The 17,917-nt window shown below is 30.6% G+C and overlaps 2 protein-coding genes across 3 annotated transcripts; both read right to left on the bottom strand.

The window, feature by feature from the left end:
* Positions 1-666: 666 nt before the first annotated feature.
* Positions 667-9,363, bottom strand: LOC110644082 (beta-galactosidase 16). 2 transcript variants are annotated; one of them, XM_021796704.2, is made up of 18 exons: positions 8,711-9,363; positions 6,463-6,558; positions 5,610-5,722; positions 5,018-5,177; positions 4,782-4,925; positions 4,244-4,338; positions 3,709-3,817; positions 3,552-3,636; positions 3,346-3,464; positions 3,090-3,254; positions 2,727-2,908; positions 2,504-2,595; positions 2,302-2,411; positions 2,048-2,152; positions 1,847-1,951; positions 1,571-1,713; positions 1,130-1,484; positions 667-1,015 (listed from the first exon to the last, which is right to left on the bottom strand). In XM_021796704.2, the coding sequence occupies exons 1-18, from the start codon at positions 8,861-8,863 to the stop codon at positions 905-907; spliced, it is 2,442 nt and encodes an 813-aa protein (XP_021652396.2). In that variant the 5' UTR covers positions 8,864-9,363; the 3' UTR covers positions 667-904. The 2 variants fall into 2 exon arrangements, with proteins under 2 accessions (XP_021652396.2, XP_057987357.1); XM_058131374.1 differs by lacking the exon at positions 5,610-5,722 and having other exon boundaries at positions 8,711-8,755.
* Positions 9,364-11,591: 2,228 nt separating this feature from the next.
* LOC131171158 (uncharacterized) lies at positions 11,592-12,421 on the bottom strand. The gene is made up of 3 exons (XM_058130625.1): positions 12,412-12,421; positions 11,907-12,291; positions 11,592-11,610 (listed from the first exon to the last, which is right to left on the bottom strand). The coding sequence occupies exons 1-3, from the start codon at positions 12,419-12,421 to the stop codon at positions 11,592-11,594; spliced, it is 414 nt and encodes a 137-aa protein (XP_057986608.1).
* Positions 12,422-17,917: the final 5,496 nt, after the last annotated feature.

Raw genomic sequence — 17,917 nt, 5'->3', positions numbered from 1 at the left:
TTATTTTTTAATTAATGACTTGTTTATAATTAAACTAAAAAGTAAATTTAATGTATAATATATGAAAAATATAGTATTAATAACCTTTAAATTAGTGTTATTAAAATTATTTTTAGAATTGTGAGATTTTAAATTCGACTTCCAATTAGCGTGAATTATCAAAAAAAAAGAAGAAAAAGTTAACATAATTTTGCATTTCATGTTGGATTACTTTTCTTTTAGACTCCAATTATTTTACGAAAAATATTTATTTTATATTTTTTAATATTTAGAGCACTCAGAAAAATAGATTAATGAAAAATATTTTTTTAATTAAAGAGAAAACTAAATTATTTTTAAGAAAAATAATTCTCTTCTTAAGAAAAAATGATTTTCTATTTTTTAAATTTTGATAATCTTATTAAAATATAAAAATATTTATACATATATAAAATAAACATATAATATTAATTAAATATTATAACTAAATAATATAAAATTTATATATAAATTATTTTTCACCAAACAAATAAAACCTTAATTTCCTTTTCTTAATTCAACTTCTTTCTTGAGAATTCTGGTCCACTTTGTTTTGGGCCCAGTCCAATAATGTTGAATCCAATTAAGCACATGAAATGTTGATGTTTCATACAATGAAATTAGCAAAAAAGAACTAACACTAGTAAGTGACCATCAAAAGTTTTTCAAATTAATTTCCTGAATTTCCAATTGAATAAAATCAGTGAAGGGCAATGTCTCCTTTGATTCTAATCAACTAAAATCTGTAAATGGGTTACAGAAAATTAATTTCTTTAAAATGAAATTTAAATTCACACAAGCATTATCCTCAAGAAGAGAGGAAAAAAATTGCATAAAGGTAATCCTAAATCATTCCAGCTAAGGAATGGTATGAGATTTGCTGCTCTTATCTGCATTCTGCAACAACCAGCAAAGATTTTTCATTGGCTGAACATGGATCACCACCAAAATATCCTGTTGATACAGGAATTGAACAATTCATTTTCCCCAGACATGCCTGGAAAGTTATAGCAGAATAGGCAATCACAAGTCAGCAAAGAAACAGTAAATCTGGTGAGAATTACAATTGATTCAATTATGACATAAGGGAGTGAAAGAAAGGACTCATCACCTTTTCAACAATGGCTTTTGAAGAATAGGAATGACAATTGCCAACTGCATAAGTAGCAGTACAGTTACCAAGTGGAGTTCCATAGCTTGCAAATGTAATATTGGAAATCTTGCTATTTGAAGGGCAACCCAAATGAACTATTGGTCTTCTGCTCTTTATCTTCATATATGCTTTAGTTTTCTGATCATATCCTACCCATGAAGATACAGGGGGAAGATGAGAAGCAGTCACATAACTGCATACTTGTGAGATTGAGGCAGTGTCCACTGAGATTTGCAGAGGATTCCCACCCACTTCTTCCAAAAGAACTAATAGGTTTCCTGTAGGTTTGAGGAAAGATCGTGGCACATTGTACCTATAAGTAGCAAAATTCAGTCAGATAACAAATTAGTGGCTAAAAAAGCCAAAATGTACAGCCTTCAGGTTTTATAAATTATGCACCATATTTGTGAAGATCCATCTGGTGAGCGATATGAGGGCCAATATCTTCCAATGCTGTAGCCGTTAACCCAAGCTTCACCCTTTCCCATGGAAACAAGGTTTACAGCAACCGGCACATCTCCTGGAGGTGCATTAAACAATGCCTGCCACACAGGCAACCCACTAGATTAGAGATCAAAAGAGTCTAGTTAAACAACAAGATTTGAGCCTGCAGATTTAGCGTAATGGTTGGAATGCTTCTCAACATGGGCAGAAATACTAATGGAGCATTAGTACCTTATACCATGTCAGTGGACTTTGAGCATTGGAAAACTTTGCCCACTGGATTCGGCTTGAGCCTTGTTCTTTGTAAATTTGCAACTTCTCACCCAGTAATCCTGCCTGCTTCAAATGATAACTAGTAAAGAATGTAGAACCAGGAACGTTTAGGGATTATTAGGACAAGAGAATCTTGAGTTGGTGTGCAAAAACCAATACCTGATATCCCCATGAATAGTTGGTAAAATTCTTATTACCCTGATTATCTTGAATCGTTACTCTACTTAGTCCAGCAGCCCTTCTCTCCATATGTGCTCCTGAATCCTTTAAACCAGAAGTGGATAAAATTTGAATTGAGCAGAAAGTTTATTTCGTAAATTGCATGAATAGATTTTAACTAAACCCTAACATCAAAATTGCTCAAATAAGGTTATGATGTGCAAAATTTGGTGAGGCATGAGATTTGATAGTACCGGCAATCCAACCATCACACTTAGCAAGGAAACATTGTTAATCCCTGCACTCAAAGATACTGTGCTCTGCAGGTTGAACTCTGGGTTTTTATGACTTCCTTGAGCATATCCTACAGGGGAAAAAAAAAATAATGAGAATTCTGCTTAAATCCTGCTAAGATTTGACATAGTAGCCAAGCAAACAATGCACAAACAAACCCACCTACTGCTTGACCATTGACAAATGCACGTAGAACATGGCCAAGAGATCCCACATTCAGTACTGCTTGGGTATCGGATGATTCTTGCTGAAATCTATTAACCAAAAGAAAAAGAATAAAAAAAAAAAAATTACGAAAGCAATCCCTTAAAACTAATATAAATTCTTTATTTATGTGAGAAAATTGAATATTAAATATGGTGACTGTGATCATTTGTGGCTTTACCTGAAAGTGTACCAAAGATAATCAGAAGCATCTTTGGTAGTACTCATTTGCTCCAATAGAGTTTCTGATTTTATTGAGGTGTCATCAAAGTTGACAATAGCTTCATGGAATTCTTCCCACGTTTGTGCACCATCCAGCAAACTGTTTCTTACCATACTTCTTGTAGTGTACTGAGTGCTTACCTGTTTCAAGACATTTTGCAAGAACAGACCATTGAGATGACGGGTAAATGCAAGAAAAAACTGCAACATGTTTCCTCTGAAACCAAATAATTAATTAATTAAAGGGCGTTCCTAGTGCTGGAGAGTTTCTGCTTTATCATTAATTTACAAAAAGACTACAGATAATGCAGATTTGACATGCCTTGGCAGTATTGAAGGCAACATTTTTGCAGTCAGGTAAGATGCTTATGGATTTTGGAGGCAGATCATACGAAGCATTTTGGAATTGCACAGAAGCACTATTTTGTGTGTCACTGTTGACCAGAAAGGCTGCACATTCTCCTGCTTGTCCAGTAAACACATAGGCCTGCACATAAACAATTAAATTATTAACATTTTAAACCAATTAATTAAAAGAAAAGAAAGTTCGTGTTCTTCCCAGTTCTCGGTGTCCTTACCTGTTGCTGCTGGCCTAGAGAGATGTTCATTTGCACTCCTGAAAGTAAAGGAGTTAAACTCAGCTTAATTGCAGCATGCAGTTCCTTAAGATGACCCCATTTAGGCTGACTTATCAATCCTAAAATCATCATTAAGTGTGTTCATTAGTAAACAGAAAATTAGCATTAAGATAAAAGGCACAAAAGTTAATACATAGAACACGTACCATACTCATCAAGGGGTGCTAGATCATAATAGCTAGCTGGAATAAACTCAGAAGCTGTCCTTCCAAAATTGGTTCCCCCATGATACTGAAATTTTTTTACACCAAAATGGCTCAACAGAAATGTCATATAATTTATAGTGAAAAAACTATGATTTACCATGTAATAGTTGACAAAGCTTCCATTCTTTGCAATGATGAATAGGGTAACATGAAATGCAATGTCCTCCACAGCTCTCTTGCGTATATTCTCGCCATTTATTACATACCTATGAGAAAAAAGTGATACAATAAGGTAGGATTTGAATAGTCTTATGATTACAGAATAATTATTGTTTACTTCTATATTTTTCAATATTGTATCATACTAGCTAATTTAAAAGATATTTATTTTATATAATAATTATTAACCATTTATTTAAAATTATAAAATTGTAATTCCATGAAATAGTACTCAATTTTAAATTTAAATAAAATCTAGAAAAAGCTAATCAATATTGAATAATTATTTTATTCTCATTCTATTCCATTATACTAAATTCATCCATCAATAATTAAATAAACACACAAACACAAATATTTAATTTAACTTTAATTAAAATTTGAATTTAAACTAAATTTATTTTTACCAAATAAATACAAAAATTTATTAAATTTGAACTGAATTGGGCTTAAGAAGTGGTACATATGCTTACCGAGTAGTCCAATTCTCAGTCCAAATTGCAGGCTTATTGGGCGAGTTAGGTCCGACAAATGTCTCTCCACATCTCATTCCGTTGCATGCATTTATCTGAAATATCAAAAGCCCAATAATGATCTATGCTCATATGATCCAATCTTTAAAGACGGATAAAAATTGCACTTGAGAGCCATGTATTATTTAATCCTTAATACTTAAAAATAAAATTATTAAACAGGTTCAGTATATAATGACATAGTAAGTCTTCTTATATTTTTAAATTAGTGTGATAAGTGAATCTCATATATTTAACTTTATGTCATTATCGAAAAATATAATATATTAATATTTACTCTTATAATAAGAAAATCAACATGAACTTTTTCTAAAAAAATATTTTTTTTATTAAAAAAAAAGTTCTTATCGCAAGCCATTTCAATTCATGAAAATTCTTACAAGGGCTGCACTACTACAATCACAAGTATAAGAAACTATAATAATTTATAAAAATTAAAAAATTGAAAAAAGGGAAAACATTTAGAATGGCCTTTTACCACAGGATCAGGAGCATCGTTTTGTTTACACATAACCCATGGCACTCCGGTGTTAAGCGCAACAGCCATTTGAGCAGCCCATTGAACATATTTTGGCCCTTCCTCACCATATGATTTTTCCACCGTTCCATACTCATTTTCAATCTACTTAATTATATGCACATAAGAAAATGAAAAATTAATTAAAACCCAATTATTTTCTCAATATATTTATATATATTAATCTGAAATTGAACCTGTGATAATATAATTGGGCCTCCTTGTGAAGCATATAACTTCTCTGATTGCATCATTCCTACTATTGTTTTTGTAAAATTTTGCATCTGAACCTTGAAAGGCTCATTATCTGATCTATAAACAATGCCTGAGATGTCATGCAGCCAGAATGGTAGCCCTCTGCAACAATACCATAATCATACATATCTTGTCATTTATTTTTCCTGAAATTAGTTTAGTACGTGTTTTGTAAAATGACTTAATATTCAATTTTATCCCTGTACTTATTGATAATGTTTAATTTAATTTATTTTTAATTTTTTTTCTAAATTAGATAATAAATTTCAATTTTAAACTCAATTTAATCCAAAAATAAGAAAAAATTAAGAAATTAAACTTTTTAATTTTCAGATTAAATCAAGAAATTTAGTTTAAAATTTTTAATTTTAGAATTTAATTGAACTTAAATTATAACTTCTGAATTGATTTAAAAAAATTGAAAATATGCTAAAATGAATATGATAAAATTGAACATTTAACGTTTATAAAATATAATATTATAATAAAAAATATTTTCGATTAGTTTTAATTAAATTAGGGAGTGTGTTTTACCCGTAGGACCATTCAGCCTCAATAAAGGGTCCAATCCTAAGACAAACGTAGAGGCCTTGCGCTTGGACTTCCTTAATAAATCTTACAATGTCACGTCTTCCACTGAAATCATACTGCATTTGTAATTGAATACAAAACTATATTAATTCACTGACCAGAAAATCAAGATTTTAAATTTTGAAAATCTGCCTTCTTTAAAAAATTACAATTGTGAAAGGAGAAAAAAAATAATGAATAATTTCTAGGGTAAAATACACTTTAGTACCTTATATTTTAATCTTTTTATTATTAAGGGTATGTATTTTGTTTTGTTTCAATTAAATAAAAGAAATTTTAATTCCTTTTATTTATAAGGACAAATAACTAACAGTATTAAATAATGTTGATGTGATATGCTGATGTGACATTATATATAATTTAGTGATGACATACCTTACAATGTCAATATCACGTCATATATAAGTGTTACGTCAGCGCCGTGTTATCAAATTTTATGCTATAATTTATTTTATCATCTAAGTATAAAAGAATGAAAGTACAAGTATAATTTAGGATAAGTACTTTCAACTCTTTGCAATTAGATAACAAAATGAATGATGACATAAAATTTAATAATATGGTGCTGACATTGCGTCATGTAATGTGGTATTGATGTGGCATGTCACGTCATTACCACATAATGCATAGTGGACCAACGTCATTTAATATTGTTAGTAATTTATCTTTACGATATAAATAAAGTCAGAGTTATTATTCTTAATTAAAACAAAATAAAATATATACTCTCAATACTAAAAGGGCCAAAATACAAGATATTAAAGTATAATTTGCCTTAAGGTACAGGTGCACGTACCTGACCAGGTTGTGGCTCGTGGAGGTTCCAAAATACGTAGGTGTCTATCACATCCAGACCTCCTTCCTTGGCTTTAGCTATCAAAGATGACCACATCTGCCATTGCAAAAGTTCTTATTTTTAAAAATAGAATAATACAACAATGCTATTTTTGATTTTGAACTCTAAATATAATGTGTGGTATTGTTTCTGAAATCACTTTTCAAGAAAAAAAAAAAAATATATATATATATATATATATATTATTTTTACTCAACAGTAAAAAATGTATAGTTCATCATATGATCATTAATTAATTGAGAATCCTTTGATTAATTTTTTATGTATTTAAAAATGGTGATGCAGTGAAATCCCCGCAATGTAACTCCAACCATGTATTATATAGTATAGAACAAAACTTAATTAATTTTACAGAGATCCAGTTTCTGTATTATTATAACTGGTATATTTCTTGTACTGATCGTCAATTCATATTGTACTACATCACTACCATTGAATTCCAACCTGTTAAGAGCTGGAACTCAAAGTGCATTTAAGAATGAAAATAAAACTAATTAAATATTTTTTAAAAAATAATGTTCACTATTAAAAGAGTGTAAATTTTATTAGACACTTATTAAATGAGTGATATATACCTTTAATCATTGAAAATTAAAGTATTAATAAATATATTAATTATTAATAAATAATTATTGAAAATTAAAGTACTAATAAATATATTAATTATTAAGATATTACTTTAATTTTCAATAATATTTATTAATAATTAATATATTTATTAGTACTTTAATTTTCAATGATTAAAGGTATATATCACTCGGTTTGATATATATATATGTATATATATATATATATAGTGCCTGTGGAGAGTAAAACAACAACTAGCAGAAGCAAATATCTGAACAGTTGGATTAACATTGTCTAGAAAGTTTGTGGAATTAAGATACTGAAAGGGAAATTAATTAGTATGTATTTATTAATAAATACAAATAAGAAAAGATTTAAAACATAAAAGATTGCAACTGGGCTTCATGACAATCTCGAGGAAATCTATTCTTTAACAATATCGAGGAGCTAAAAATTATGAGTAAAAATGGTTACATTATATCAATTATATATATATATATATATAAATAAGATATATTCTTGAAATATTAAAAAAAAGAGGGAGTGAGAGTAAACATTGCATTCATGTGAATATTGCCAGCCTCTTTTTCAACTTTCAACAGCCATAAGAATATTAAAGGGTTGAAATAATATAAATAGTTGAGTTTATATAAATTAATTGCTTAATTATTCAAGAATTTCACTAATAATTTTGTTTAACATAAAAATTAATTTTACATACACTATAAAAGAAATAGAATATCAACAATGAATTTATAGATCATCGCACATTCATCTTAAAAATATAGATTAGCGATGAATCAGTAGCAGATCTATCACTAATTCATCGCAAATCTCTCGTTGAAACTTATTAGCGATGAAGTTTTCAGCAATATCAGAATTCATCGCTAATTTATAATTAATTTAAAATTTTGACTTTTAGTGATCAATTTTAATCTGTCACTAATACTCTCGTTGCTAAAGTATCATTCATAAATCAATGAAGTATTAACGATGGATCTGTCATTAATCCATTATTAATTTATCGCTAATTAATATTTGCCACTAAATTCGTTATAGATATTTATGTTTTTTAATGGAGAGTTTAAGTTGCTTTTGTATTCTTATATTATAATACATGTCTTGGACAATTAGCCTATTATTATTATTATTATTATTATTATTATTATTATTATTATTATTATTATTATTATTGCGTCTTCCTTCTACTAAATGTTGAAGGGAAAATTCACTTGATTTGTGACACAAAATTAGAGTTTTGAGCCACAGAATTTTTCAAAGCTAAACAAATGCCAGAAATTATAATATCCATTAAAATAATTTAATATAATTAAGTAATTTTAAGTATTCAATACAATCAAACAATATTAAAACGGATTCAAATATTAGATGGTTCATATTTAGAAAATAATATTAATGTTGGATTTGGCTCAAATTTATGTTTTTTGTATTAATATATATATATATATATATATATATATATATATATATATATATATATATATATATATATATATATATATATATATATATATATATATTAATTATGGATGTATAATTAATGAATGCAAGTGAATATAAAAATAATGAATCCCAGAAGAGTTTTGTGTTTATAGGTTACCTCAGGAGTGCTTCGTGGATAGTGAATAGAACCAGAGAAGAGAAGCTTTCGCTGCCCATCGATGATCAAGGATCTACCATCATAAGTTACATCTCCGCCACGAACGGTGGTGATAACTGCTAGTAGAACCAGCAGAAACAGAACATTCACCATGTCTAGTCAATGGCCAAAAATCATATATGCATAAAACTCTCTCTCGCTCGCTCTGAGAAAGAGGAGAGAGAGACAGAGAGAAACTCTCACTAAAATCGAAGACTGAGAAATGGAATTCTCAGTCTGCTTCAAGTTCCTTTAAATACAAGGGAAAGCACGTAAGGCAACATGGAAATTGCAAAACTTAGGCGATGTATTAATGGGATTTGTCTTCAAAAATTGGGAGATTCTGTATTTATATTGCTGGAGATTGTGTTTGACATAAAAAAATATTATCATTTTTTAGGTTTTTTAATTAAAATAAAATAATTTACAATTACTAAGTCTGGAGTTCAATTACTAATAAAATTAAATCAATCTTAAAAAAAGAAGTTGCAGAGAAAGATGGAGAAGAAAGACAGAGTAAGAGCCGGCTGAGAAAAGGGTGTAGTGTTGCACGTCAAAAACTGAAAATTTGCATAGAATTGGACGGTTCTTTCATAGAGAGAGAGAGAGAAACGAATTGCCAAGCAAATATGTATGAGACATTGGTCAAGTGAGTCATGCATCACTTATGCCGCAAGAAAAGGCCAGCTCACCACCAACACAATTTATACTCTTTATGCTTCATAAAATAAGTTTTTTTTTTTCACTGTAAAAATAAAGCTCTTTATAATATGGTGTTCATATTCTGCTTAGACTCGAGATTTAGAGTTATTGATTGGCGTACTCGATTTAACCCAACTCCGTAGAAAGGAATATATCACTGAATTTGAAGTGACACTCAATAAAATAAATCATTGGATAACCCTCTGTTACCTTTCATTATATTCTTAAATAGAGACAATAGTTAATTATTATATTGGTGCGAGATTGAACTGAAGAGTGTTAACTGTATATATATTAGATTTGAGAAATCCTAGTTTAATTTTCTCATTTATATAATAAAAATTTAAAATTTTTATATTTATTGTGAACATTATATAATGAAAAAAGTCTACTTGAATTTTTAATAAATTATTCAAAGTTATATAAAATTTTTATAATATTAATAACATATATTTTTTTAAATATTATAATAAGTAAATATTTTTTATATTTTAAATAAGTAAATAATTATGTCATTATTTTGATGAAGGAATATGATATTTGATTTATTTAAGGTAATTAAAGTGAGATTTTATTTTAATTGTGAAATTTATAAAAAAAATATAATAAGAAATTAATATTAAGATTAGAAATTATGGATATTAGGGGAAACTAAATTAAAGTTATTCTATTATTTTTATAATTACTTAAATAAATATATACATAAAAGGAATGTTGAGAAATTGGGGGATCCCCTCCTATCCCTTCATAGTTCCACCATTGATTGTAGATGTTGTGTAGCTATTTATTAATAAAATTTATCTATTTGCTATAAACAAATCTATTGATCTCTTTTACCATTTCTTCATATGTTTCCTTTTAAAAAAAATAATAAAGTATCATTTTAAAAAAGATTAAGAAAACCTCAATTTAAAGAGTTATAACCATGTAATCTTTTATTATCAATTTGTATCACAAAATTCTCAAATTCAATTGTAAGTGCAATAATATCCTTCATGTTAGATTTTGATCAAATTTTGTTCCTGTTTAATTTAGCTTTTAGAATCAATGGTTGGTAGTTAAAATTTATGTATATATATATATATATATATATATATATATATATATATATACACACACAAATGAGAAGTGAAATTTTAAATAGATAAAAACATTTTTATGTATTTATATTATACATAAAAATATTAAACATAAATTAAAATTTTAATTCTATTTTAAGAAACTGTTTAGTTCAAAATTAATAATAAAATATACATTCAAAAATTTTTTTTCTCTAAAAAAGTAATTATAAAAAGCTGAAGTGTCATTAAATAAAATAAAGACAAATATAAAAGATTTTTCATATATTTATGCGAAATTTTAAATCAATTAAAATTAAAATTTTTTAATATTATACTTCAAGGAAGTTTTAAATATTTTCTTTTAATGTTACTCTAGTCTCTTTCTCCTCTCACATTGAGTTACAATTTTTTCCTTTTATTAATTATATCCTAGCTATGCTTTTGTTAATTATATCCTAAAATTCTAAAAATTCACAAAAATATACTTTGATTATGCTTCTTTTCTTTTGAGTGAAAACATTATTTTTTATTTCACTAATTATTATTTTATTTTTTTATACATTTATGTGATTGTTCTCAATTGTGATTGTTATTTCAATGGTTTTATATATGCATATTTTTATTGAAGAATCGAATGTTGAATTGAATTGGGATCAATAAAATTATTAATAGCTAGTAGTTAATGAGTAAGACATATTTAATAGAAATGATAATAAAGAGATCATGTAATACTTATAGAAAATAAAAATTAGTTAAAAATAATAATAAATTTAAAATTGTAATAAAAATTATTATTTTATAAAATTATTTTTCTCTAATTTATATTCTATTATTGTTATATATAAAAAAATTTCATGCATTATTATTATTTTTTTCTCACTAGGTATTTTATTATATTAAAATACTTTTTTCCATTTAAAATGAGTAAAAGAAAAATGACTTCACATACTAATTTCATAACTCCCCTCCTGACCGCGGCTGCCACCACTCCACCACAGCAGCCACCACTCCACCACAGCAACCACCACCACCGTCGCGGCAATATATTGGCCATCAGACGCTTTAGAATCAAATTAATTCTATGGAGAATCCATTGCCCTGTCAAATCAAAAAGATCCACCAACAATAACCATAAACGGCTTTTTTTTTTTTTGAAAGAAACTTGGACGCCAACAATTGATATGATCTAATCAAACTAATTTATGAAATGGTGAACCAACATAATCGAGTAAGATGAACTCCTATATATAATTCAACAAATAAATAACTTTCCGACTTTCTAACAAATTCAGAATTTCTAATGAATAATTTTTTTTTTCTTAAAGATGGATGTTTTCATAGGCAATGAACTGAATACCAAGTTCAATTGGGCTAATCTATTACAACTGAAAGACAGATCATAAAGGCATTTTTGAGCAATAACATGTGCAGCCTGGTTTGCAGTCCTTCTAACAGCTGAAAAAATTATATGTTCACAGTTGGTTGTTAACTCTAAAACATCAAGAAAGACTCCTTGTATAGCAATTGGTGACTCTCTGCTACGCAAACCATCAATCACCATTGAGGAATCTCCCTCCAAAACTATTCTGGTAAAACCTGATGAAACACCCAAAAGAACAGCCTCCCTACATGCTAAGCTTTCTAGTAACAAAGGGTCTTGAATAGCGTCCCACAGCTTGCATCTCCAATCTATAACTCTTCCTAGGTGGTCGCACATGATAACAGCAGAAGCACCCTTTCCATTCCTTTGCTCAGCTGCTGCATCAAAGTTAATCTTAACTGCATTCAAAGGCGGAGGGGACCAAGTACTGGTCGGCGGACCCCGAGAGAAGGTTGTGTCGTTTCATTTGAAGAAGCCGTTAGAAATTCTTCTTGATATTTTAAAGCTTATGAAACTACCTCCTGCCATGTCTGGTTCTGTTGCTTGAAGATGGATGCATTTCTACATTTCCAAATTGCCCACAGTATGAAAACTATCGGTTGCTTGAAAACTCCACCATCCGGACGATGAGCTAAACCTGAACACATTTCTGTCCAACAATTCATCATATTTGTATTTACTAATAAGGAAGAGCGGATCCTGATTGGTGAATTAATCCAGATTGCCATTGCCCTTGGACATGCAAGCAACAGATGATGCAAGGATTCCTTCTCCCTGCAGTACTGACATTCTGGAGCTACGTGAGGAATTCTTCGATGAAGCAACTCATTGCATGGTAATCTCTCTTTTAAAAGGCACCACATAAACACCTTCAGCTTATTTGGCAATTGGATTCGCCAAAAGTTTCACCAAAAAGTATTATTATGGGATTGAGATGTCGGTCCTGGACCACCAGTATGCCCTGAATTATGAGAGAGATGAAGCTGCCTTGCGAGCCTATATCCGGATTTGACAGTGTAATGCCCATGAGAATCAAAGCGCCAAACCACTCTATCTTCCCTCTAGAACAGATTGACAGGAATAGCAATAATTTGATCAATATCCTCCTTGTGAAAATTGGCCCGAAGAGTTTGGATATCCCAAGTTTTCAAAATTGGATGAATAAGTTGAGATACCCAAACTACTTGTTGTTGATGCTTTGGAATAAACCTTGGGGTGTGAGGAAACAAGTTTGGGACCCAAATATGCATAATATTGATCTGCCATCCCCAACATTCCATCTAATTCCTTGTCATAACCAAAATTCTGAACCATGACCGGCGCATAATTTAAGTATTCTTAGATCATGCAAGTCTTATCAGAGTATCTTGAATGAATATATTATCACTTACTAATCCCAAAAATAGACAAAATCCAAATAAAAAAAAATGCTGAATAACATCATAAATATCCCATAAGTAAACTGCGGAGTCTCTACAGATTTCAAATAAAAACTTAAACTGTTCAATAAACTAAACTAATTATTAGCCCGAGAAAACATGAATTCGGACATACCATGAGAACAAATCAAAGTTGTCCCTCTCCAGAAAATGGACTGAATATTTGGATCAGCTGCAGAATTCTACTGATCTGAAACAGATAAATGACAGAGAAAACGTGGTTTGAGCTAGATGCTCAGTGAATGATAATTATAGCACACAACGGAATAGGAACAGGCAGACGCTTGATTAATTTCACAATAAATTTTCTATTCAATAAAATCATGCTCATGCTGTCAAAAATCATTAATAAAATAACTTCATAAAAACATAAATATAAAAGAAATTCATTCAATAAAAATTTTATGGTACAGTGCACCAGGGTGATGATACCCCACATCACCAAAGGCCAGATGGTAAGCGCGCTACCAGATATCAGATACCTTCCTCCTCCTTCATAGAAATCAATGCATATGATACTAATGCAAACCATAAACTGCAATGATGCATGACTCGACAATGCAACCTAATACCGTGATAGTCCACACGGCGGGGCCAGATAACAGAAACAGATACTGGGCACAGGTACCAATTCAAAACAGAAAATCAATTTGTACAAATCAATCAAAATCAATAAAAAATTTCAGATAGCAAATAATAACTGATAGTGCAATTCCAATAGTGTATTTCAATAGTTTCAGAGAGTCAATAAAATCAAATCAATCTCAAATCAATTCAATAAAATCAAATCAATCTCAAATCAATTCAGTAACACATCGGTAAATTTTATAGTCAAATATCAATCAATATAAATACATTAAAGGCCTGTTCCCGGAATCCTAATGGGTCTAATGCAGAGATAGTTGGCAAAATCAATTATTTAATCAAAATCGAAATAAAATTCAATAATAAAATAAAACTCTAGAAAATCACATATAAAATCATTGTTAAAATATTGATTTAAAATTTCATTTAATAACAAACTTAATGCTAAGAAATTTTAGAAGGGACAAAAACGGTGCCATGTACTATAATTACCACTCACCTGGAACTTCCAAGACAATACTTATTTTCAATGGAAGAGAGACAATTTTAACTGACTGATTGAATATTCAAATCTCCTACACATTCAAAATATAAGAAAGAAAAAGGAGAAAAAAATATTAAATAATAATAAAATATAATATATATATATATAATTAATTATTGTCTAATAATAATTATGATCAATCCAATTCAATATCAATTATCAAAAAAAATAAATTTATAGAATAGTTGTAACAGATCAAGAAAAGAAAATAAAATTAGATTCACACATTATTGAACAAGGAATGAGAATTTTTACCTTGAAAATAGAATCGAAGGTGATGAATAGAGAAGTAAAAATTTAGGGATTCTCTGTTGAGAGTATTTTATAGAAAAATGAGGTGACAAACAGGTTTTGAGAGTAAAGTTTAGCAGAAGAGACAATTAGGGTATATATATATTTCAAGAGTTCTATTAGGTGTAGAATGGGATAAGAGTTATTATTGAACTGGGTTGTTCAGATTGCAGATATATATTTAATTTTAAAATAATATATATATATATATATATATATATATATATCTCTAAAAATAAATAAGCAGACCATCTAATAAAATATATATTTTTTATAAATATATTAAATTATTGTTAGCTAATTAAAATAAAATAATAATAAATAATAAATGTATATGGGTTTTCACATACTTCCCCCCTTAAAAAAAATTCGGTCCCCGAATTTGAATAAACAAAATTCTAACCTGAAGAATCAAATAAGTGAGGATATTTGGCTCGCATTTCAGATTCTGCCTCCCATGTAGCCTCACTACTTGAGTGATTATGCCACAAGACTTTGATCAAAGCCACTTCCTTATACTGGAGTTTCCTAATTTGTCGATTTAAAATCTTTACTGGTTGCTCCTCATATGACATATCATCTCTAAATTGCATGGTTTGAGGTTGTAAAACATGAGATGGATCTGGTACATACTTCCTAAGCATAGAAATATGGAAAACTGGATGTACATGTGCAAAACCAGGTGGAAGGGCTAAACGGTAAGCAACTGCTCCAATTCTCTCCAAAATTTCAAATGGACGAACAAAATGAGAGCTAAGCTTCCCTTTCTTCCCAAACCTCATGATTCCTTTCATAGGGGAAACTCTCAGAAATACATGATCACCAATCATAAATTCTACATCTTTACGCTTAGGGTCAGCATAACTTCTCTTTCGACTTTGAGCAGTCAAAAGTCGATCACGAATTAGTCGAACCTTCTTTGAAATTAATTGTATCAACTCTGGTCTAGTAAGCCTTCTTTCTCCAACTTCATCCCAACAAATCGGTGACCTACACTTTCGACCATATAATGCCTCATATGGAGCCATCTCTATACTTGCCTGATAACTGTTATTATAAGCAAACTCCACTAAAGGCAAATGATGATCCCAACAGCCACCAAAATCCATAACGCATGCACGAAGCATGTCCTCTAATGTCTGTATGGTCCTTTCTGACTGTCCATCCGTCTGAGGGTGAAAAGCAGTACTAAAGTCTACTCGTGTTCCTAAAGCTTATTGGAATTTCTTCCAAAATCGAGAAGTAAACTGAGTACCACGATCAGAGACAATGGAAACTGGAACTCCATGAAGACTAACAATCTTGTTTATATATAACTGTGCGAGTTTAGCAAAGTCATATGTAGTCTTCACAGGAAGGAAATGAGTAGATTTTGTCAATCTGTCCACTATCACCCAGATTGCATTATAACCACCTCGTGTACTAGGTAAACCCACAACAAAGTCCATGGCAATATGCTCCCACTTCCACTCAGGGATAGGCAACGGTTGAAGTAACCCAGATGGTCTCTAATGTTCTGCCTTAACCTGCTGACAAGTCAAACATTTAGCAACAAAGTCTGCAATATCCCTCTTCATGCCACCCCACCAATAATGCTCCCTTAAATCACGGTACATCTTAGTTGAACCTGGGTGTATTGTACAAGCAGAATGGTGTGCCTCCTCCATGATTTCTCTTCTCAACTCATCAACATTGGGGACACAAAGTCTATTGCCATAACGAAGAACTCCATCATCATTCAACATGAATTCTTGAGCTTGGCCTTGATGAATATTATCTATAATCTCACACACCGAGAATCCTCTTTGAGCGCTTTAATTCGATCAATCAAGATAGGCCTAACTCGAAAATGTGCTAAGAATGATCCAGCTATGATTTCAAACTCTACTCCCTGATCTAGCAACTCATGTAATTCACCAATCAAAGGCCTCATCTTGGTAGATATATGGGCTAAACTACCAGAAGACTTCCTGCTTAGAGCATCAGCCACTACATTAGCTTTTCCAGGGTGATACTGTATGGTGCAATCATAATCCTTCAGCAATTCTACCCATCTTCTTTGCCTAAGATTAAGATCACGTTGGTCAAAGATGTATTTGAGACTTTTGTGGTCAGTGAAGATTTCACAAGTCTCACCATACAGATAGTGCCTCCAGATTTTCAAAGCAAAATTTACTGTAGCCATTTCCAAATCATGAGTTGGATAATTCTGCTCGTGCCTTTTCAACTGACGAGAAGCATATGCAATAACCCGTCCATGTTGCATCAAAACACATCCTAAACCAATCCTAGAAGCATCACAATATACTACATAACCCCCTGATCCGGATGGAAGGGCTAACACTGGTGCTGTAGTTAAACAAGTCTTAAGCTCCTGAAAACTTTTTTCACAAGCCTCAGACCACTGAAATTTTACATTCTTCTGTGTCAACTTAGTTAAAGGTGCTGCAATACGAGAGAAGTCTTGAACAAACCGTCTATAATACCCTACTAAACCCAAGAAACTATGAATCTCTGACACAGTTGTTGGTCTAAGCCAATGAAGCACTGCCTCAACTTTCTTCTTATCAACGCACACCCCATCCTTTGATACTGTATGGACTAGGAAAGCCATTCTATCTAACCAGAACTCACATTTTGAGAACTTGGCATATAGCTTGTGTTCTCGTAAGGTCTGAAGGACAATTCTCAAATGCTGCTCATGCTCCTCCTTACTCTTTGAGTACACTAGAATGTCATCGATGAACACTATAACAAATTGATCTAAGAAAGGCTTGAAAACTCTATTCATGAGATCCATAAAAGCGGCCGGCGCATTGGTAAGACCAAAAGACATTACAAGAAATTCATAATGTCTATACCTAGTCCTAAAGGCCATCTTGAGTATGTCTTCTTTCTTGACCCTCAATTGATGATACCCAGATCGAAGATCAATATTGGAAAAACACTTTGCACCTTGAAGTTGGTCAAACAGGTCATCTATGCGTGGAAGAGGATACTTATTACGCACAGTTACCTTATTCAATTGCCTATAATCAATGCACATTCTCAAAGACCCATCCTTCTTTCGTACAAATAACACAGGAGCACCCCATGAAGAAACACTAGGGCGAATAAACCCCTTATCTAGTAGGTCCTGTAGTTGCTCCTTCAACTCCTTAAGTT

The sequence above is a fragment of the Hevea brasiliensis genome, chromosome 12 (genome assembly GCF_030052815.1).
Source record: "Hevea brasiliensis isolate MT/VB/25A 57/8 chromosome 12, ASM3005281v1, whole genome shotgun sequence".
In the NCBI taxonomy this organism is placed as follows: Eukaryota; Viridiplantae; Streptophyta; class Magnoliopsida; order Malpighiales; family Euphorbiaceae; genus Hevea; species Hevea brasiliensis.
Note: the sequence above shows the minus strand (reverse complement) of the source record. Positions and strands in the feature narration are given on the sequence as shown.